The sequence below is a fragment of the Olea europaea genome, unplaced genomic scaffold (assembly GCF_002742605.1).
Source record: "Olea europaea var. sylvestris unplaced genomic scaffold, O_europaea_v1 scaffold2152, whole genome shotgun sequence".
Classification (NCBI taxonomy): Eukaryota; Viridiplantae; Streptophyta; class Magnoliopsida; order Lamiales; family Oleaceae; genus Olea; species Olea europaea.
Window position 1 is genome coordinate 30,615 of NW_019239501.1, and position 6,866 is coordinate 37,480.

At 35.6% G+C, this 6,866-nt stretch overlaps 1 protein-coding gene across 1 annotated transcript; it reads right to left on the reverse strand.

Annotated features, from left to right (window-relative positions):
* Nucleotides 1-4,055: 4,055 nt before the first annotated feature.
* On the reverse strand, nt 4,056-5,909 carry LOC111380487 (protein FAR1-RELATED SEQUENCE 5-like). Its single transcript, XM_023004069.1, has 2 exons — nt 5,237-5,909; nt 4,056-5,170 (listed from the first exon to the last, which is right to left on the reverse strand). The coding sequence occupies exons 1-2, from the start codon at nt 5,907-5,909 to the stop codon at nt 4,056-4,058; spliced, it is 1,788 nt and encodes a 595-aa protein (XP_022859837.1).
* Between the last annotated feature and the right edge of the window lie 957 nt (nt 5,910-6,866).

A 6,866-nucleotide genomic window follows, 5' to 3' on the forward strand; every position in this document is an offset into this window, starting at 1 on the left:
AAAAATAAATAAATAAATAAATAAAATAAAATAAAATAAAAGAAGAGTACTGCAGGACCGATTTCTCATTTCATTTTCTCCCAAACCCTGAAGAGTACTCTTGCCAGCGCGCCATCGTCGACCGGCCGGAGCAACCATCGCCAACCGGAGCACCCATCATCGGTTGGAGAGTCGGTAGTCACCTGACGAAGAAGAGGGGAAAACTTGAAAAAAGGAACTCATTTTTCTCCTATTAATGATTTTGTAAAGAAATTATTAAGGTATTATGAGAATTTTGAGACACCCAAGAGATTTTAATTTCTTTTCCTTTCAAGTTCTCCAAAGACAGGTAAGATCTTGTGATTCTTTATTAGCCACCTCCAGATGATCATATTTATTTATTAGGCTTTGTAGAAATTTTTCAATAACCTTTTAGGTTTTCAAAATTTCTATATTTGATGACATAGAATTTGAAATGGAACTCTAGTATACTGGAATCTTAGTTGGTTGATATATTTGGAAGGGTGAATCGTGTCTTTTTGTGTCTTATTCTTTAGGAGATTTGTATGTGCTTTAGATAATTGATTTTCATTTTCTGGTTGTTTGTATTCCTTCAAAAATATTTCATAAATAATTGATTTTCATTTTCTGGTTGTTTGTATTCCTTCAAAAATATTTCATAAATAATGAGATTCAAGACACAATTCATTATATTAATTTAGTAGTAAAAAACTTCTCCATTAAAACGAGTCATGATAGAAACAAGATTATTGTTTGACATTATTTATCTTTTCTTGGCTCTGATAGTATTTAGAAGGAAAGAAGGCTTGGTAGATATATTATTATTATTATTATTATTATTATTATTATTATTATTATTATTATTATTATTATTATAAATTGCCTTTGCAAAATAATAAAGATTTTGGTAAATCAATGTGCATGTTCTATCTTTAAGAAGTCTCCTCCAATTACTAAGTCAAGCCTTTGTTTGTCGCGATTTAGGCTAAGCCTTTGTTTGTCGCGATTCACTATGGTTTGCAAACTGCATTGAATCGTGACCAATCCAGTTTGTTCCAGACCAACCCGTTACGCTGTTTTAATGTTATTATTATTATCTTTTTTGTGTAAGATCATCAACTTTTCACCATTTCTCCTTCAAACCCAATGATATATACCAATCTTCTCTTGTATTTTTCTTGTTCAATACTGCTTAACTAAACAATTTGTTGGGACGAATGATTCTATTGAGTTTGAACCTTAATTTTAAATTACCATGTTTCGATGTTCAATTGATGTTTGTAGATTGTTTTTACTTCTTCTATCATGCTTTGAATTTTTTATCACTAATTCATTGATTTGTGAACGATAACGAGCCAAGGGGTAAGTTATTTATTTAGTCTTTACAGTATAAAGATGGAAATTTAGGTAGAAGGTAAATATATGCTTGTACTAATTTTGTGATTATTAATTGGATTTTTGGTGATTGAGTATTCTTTATTAAGACTTATCTTGATACAGTAGAGATATAGTGAATTAACTCAATTGAGTAGAATTCATTTGAATTTGGGAGTGATAAATTAATTAATTTAGAAGAATTTGAACATATGCACATAATTAATTTTTATTGAAAATTGATGATTGAGATGACTGACTTCACACTGGTTATACGTTTTTTATTCCCATCGTAAAATGCCCGGAAGGAACTCCGAAATCTGTCATAGTTGTAGAGCTAAGGATCATTTGTTTGTCGAATGCAAAAAGAAACGCCCTTACCCGCGATGTAAGTATGAATTTGAAAAAATGTTTTGTGGTGGAGAAGGAAAATCACAATAAAGGGAAACTATTCCTTTGTTGCAGCCGGAATTGTGGATTTTGGGAGTGGGTCGTGAAAGAAGACTCAAGCGGTCAATGTAGTCGTGATAGCGCAACATTCCCTAACCCCGTGATGAATGACACTGATGAAGAAATGTCCCGCATGTTCAAATCTTGGGTAAGGATAAGTGACGAAGAGGAGCTTCAGATTTTGGTTAATGTGAGCATCAAGAAGGAGAAAATAGTTGCAAATGTGGACGCTAAAGGGAAGCGGCCGACTTGACTTGAAGATACTTATCGAAGTGGCTAGCCTAATTTTCTCAATTAAAACCGAATCAGCTTGTCCTTATTATTTGTGGAGGTTGAAAGTCTTGTATGTGATGAATGAAGTAAAGTAGTTGAGCTTTGTGGTGCGAGGTTGTATATCATGATAGCTTGGTATCAAAACAAGCATATTTTGTAGGCAAACATTTGTACTCTCGCGACTTACTTACAGTTTATGTATGGTACTTAATTTATTTAATACCTTTCCATTCGAATTGTTTATGTATTCCAAGTTCACAAGCTTAAATGAAGACAAACATTGGCTGCCTATAATGTACGAAGCCCAGGTTCCCTATAATTTGGTGATGCGAACCCATGGCTATTGGCATGTCACTTGGTTCAAGTTCTTTTTCTTATGAAATTGCAAATCATTGTTCAAAAGTATTTTCTGTATGGGAAGATCTATTATATTTGAATGAATGTTCATCAATCCAGTTTATTCCCCTGCTTTGTAAGTCTTCAATACCAATTCAACTTTTCATTCTTTCACCAAAATAGCTAGAAAATCAAGAATTTTCATAGTCAGTAAATGTCGATAACAACGGTATAAATCGCTAAATTATTCATTAGCGCGAGTAAAGAGGGAACCAATCGTGTTACATATATCATCAGAAAGTACAGAGTATAACATATCTATGTCTAGATCTGTGGTCCTTCCCATCTTTTGTACAAAAACAGAAGGATCGATACAGAGTATAAAATTAAACAATCGAGAAAAGAAAAATAATGAATGATCATAGGCTGAATTTCTGCTTTACAAAAGAGCCTGATTTCAAGGCTCCCATACCTAAATAGCAAGAGAAGAAGGCCTCTCTCATGGCAACAGACCTGTTCAAACATCAATCAAATTGGCCAAAACAAAATTCTCAAGCCAGTATCCCAAACCTCGCAAAATTTGATCGGCCAATCAGGCGGTTCAATGTTTGACACAATTAATTCCAGGTTGTCCATTGAATTATCACAACAATTACCTGATACTAATACACTACGAGTAGTAATTGTCCAACATTTCAAAAAAATTCAGCCAACTTAAAAACTGTGAAGTTGCCAAAATAGGGAAAGTAGTAATTGCCTTAATACTAGGAAATGCCAAAATACATCTTCATTCGAGTGCTGTGAATTGAAACTCTTGATTTCAAAAAAATTCCAATCGCACAAACATAGCCCCCTTGCTATAGGCCGCCACTGTGATCCAATAAATTTTGATAGTAGTTCGCCGATGGTTGACCTACAATAGAATACCATAACAAATAGTTAATCATGTGTTCACAACAAAATGAATTTTAAAATCATCTACAACATTGGTTTATACCTTGTGAATTTTGCATGATACTAGCCACGGATGGAGAGACCACATTTCCAAAGGGTACACGTTGAGAAAGGGAGAACGGTGTGGGCATGGACAGTTGTGACAAAGATAATGGTGTTAACATGTCATTGGGCAAGTACGACGTCGGGGTCGGCATGGAATATTGTTGAGGGAACTGAAAGTACATTGCGTCATCCACCATATTCGTATTGTTATTTCTTGGTCGCATAGTAGTGGATGATGTCCCGCTAGACTGCATTCACAGATAATCGCTTAGATGTAAATTTAAACAATTGCAAATATAAAGCGCAGTTTTCGAGTATACCTTTGCTTTCTTTGATGCTATCTCCAATGGGCTTCTTTTTCTAAGCTTCATGGGCGCACCCTTTCGTCGAGCTACTTGTGGATCACGTATGCTTCCGCTTGCTAACTTTGACACGTCCGCACAATCATTGGACACTTGCGTGGTACGCGACAGTATGGGATTCCTACCACTACCAGATCTTGTGGTCATCATATCTTCACATTGCGATTTTATCCACTCCATTATTGCACGTGACCGCATTTCGTCGTCTGCAACAAGGTCTGCCACTTGTGCAAATCCCTTAGACATCTCTTCGTATCTTAATTATGCAGGAGTAGTCTCTAACCCTGCATAGTTTACTGGAACTCTCGTGTGTGCTCTACGAACGTCCCTCCTCCATCTCCGCAAAATATACCGATCTGGAATACATGTGACGTTGTTCAAGTCCAGAACCACTATTGTATGCCTACAAAGTATTCCTCTAAACTCAAACAAGTGGCAGCTACAAACAACTTCGCAATTATTTCTCACAAATGACACGACGCAATTTTTTCTCTTGCAACGACCACCATACATAATAGTCTCCCGTACATTATAAGTCGTCTTAGAAGATCCTTCTGATGTAGATATGACGTTATAGTAGATCTTACCCGTGAAATCTTCTTTAACTTCCCGAAATTTCGATATCGTGTAAACTGATCGAAACTGTTCTTCCATTTCGAACTGTGTTGCACACGGTATCATTTGAGAGAACGACTTGAAATCAGCTTGGAGTTCCTTCTCGACCTTATTCCTAAGAGCACTTTCGTACTGTTCGACGAATTGCTTCAACAATGTCTTCGAATGCACATATCCATCGAGGAACGCATTCATACTCTCGCTTCTCTGTGTTGTTGACATTCCTACCCAAAAAGTTATTTTCAAAAAACAAGGCACCCAACGCCCTCTATTCTCATATAATCCTGACAACCAATTATTTTGCTGCAAACTATAGGTGTTAATCATTGCCATCCAACCTTCTTCAAATTCTTGTTCCAACTGTGAATCATACACTAATTCATGTATAGCCCCAAATATCAAACCCTTATCCACGTGGTATCCAAACTTTTCCAGGAGCTTCTTCAAAATATGCCACAAACACCATCTATGCTTCGTCTTCGGGAAGACAATCTCAATTGCATTTTGCATGGCTCTATCCTGATCGGTAATTATGGCCTGTGGAGCTTCACCATACATACACTGAAGCCATGTTCTGAACAACCATACGAAGGTCTCAGTGTCCTCATTCGACAGTAACCCACAACCAAGTAATGTTGACTGTCCGTGATGATTGACGCCAACAAAGGGGGCGAATGGCAAGTCATACTTATTAGTAAGATATGTGGTATCAAAAGTAACCACATCATCAAACTCCTTGTACACTAGCCTACATCGATTATCTGCCCAGAGTACATTTCTTAGTCATGAATCATCGTCCAAATCCATACTGAAATAAAATCCCGAACATTGAGCTTGCATTCTTGAAAAGTATGATTGTATTGCTACAGCGTCGCCCTCTCCAAGTCGTAATTGCCTAACTCGTTCGACATAGTTCCAACAATCTTTTTCAATGCAAGTCATGTTCTCATATCCACCGGCTTCTACAACTGCGAAATTGTAACTCTTATGCAATGGAATCCGTGCTAAATCATTCACTTCAAGCTTCTTTTTCACATGTGCAGTCAAAGTTCGGTTGCATCGATATAACCTGAACTTAGATGGACTTGTCTCATGATTGTACTCTAGGTGGACCGCATTAATTCTCCAATTTCCCAGGATATCTAAAGATGCAGCTATCCTTGCTTTACAACCCATCTTAACTGTTGGTTGCGGCTTCAGTGAACTACTAGTATTACCATTTAATCGTCCTTCACGACTACATGTTAACGTTAGGTATCTCAATACTCCATCCTCCCCCTTCTTTGAATTCCTTTTTTTCACGGGAAAACCAACGGCATAAGCATATTTTTTTGTAGAAGTTATACATATCTTCTTCATGCTTAAATAGCATACCCACCTCAGGCACTTGTAACCCATCCCCCCTGATGTTTCGTCTTCGACTACATTCACAAACTCCGTAATATTCTCAGTATCGGATTCCATCAAAACATCAATAGGCTCATCTTCTACGTCTTCCATACTTTATTTTGCTGCAAAAATAAAAAGGGTCATTACAACAGTATTTGACAAGAACCATAAAAATTTGAAGGACAAATCCCAAGTCGGCTCTCTATCCCCATAAAAATTTGAAAGATTTCTCTGCATTTTTTATTATATAGAATCCTATTTCCTGCCCAATAAAACCTAATCAAAATTTCCCTTCAATTCAATGAATATCAGATTCAATTGAATTACAATTAGAATATAAAATCATTGACTATAATAAATGTAAAGAATACATAAATGAAATGATTGATTACATTTTTCTTTTGGAAAAACACGAAAATTTTACCCAGAACCCCAACACACGTAGATATCATTCAAGAAAATATTCCATTCAACTGATATATAATTTAATAGAATAAAGAAACTATTTTATTCAATTCAGGTAAATCATTTAATGGAGTAACTGAAGAAACAATGGATTGAACATGATGTATGCAAACATATACGCACAAATTCATCCCTGGTTGAGTAGCGGGATTGCTTTTTATTATGTTGTAATCATTCTATTCCAGATTATTGTTCTATAAGGGCAAAGCACTTTTTCACCTTTTTACACAGATCCTTGTAATTTTTTGAATTGAAACTTCAACACCCCAGATAACTTAAAATTATCCATATTTTATTATTTTAACATTTCAAGAAAAAATTTCCCTCAACTTTTTAATGCTGAATTCTATTCCCATCTCTTTTAAAGAATGATGAACTGGCCTGATAATAGGAATTTGTTTGAAAACTACAAAAAAAAACACAGCTATACCGAAGAACGGTGGTCACAAGTAGCATACAGCCAATGCATATTTATGAATAAAAGTATTATATATTTGCATATAGAAGGTGGCCTAGCTGCTAATTCTATGGCACACCGACTTTGAAATATATAGAGAGATAAACAATAGAATACAAACCAAAATCACAAAAGCTTTATTCACG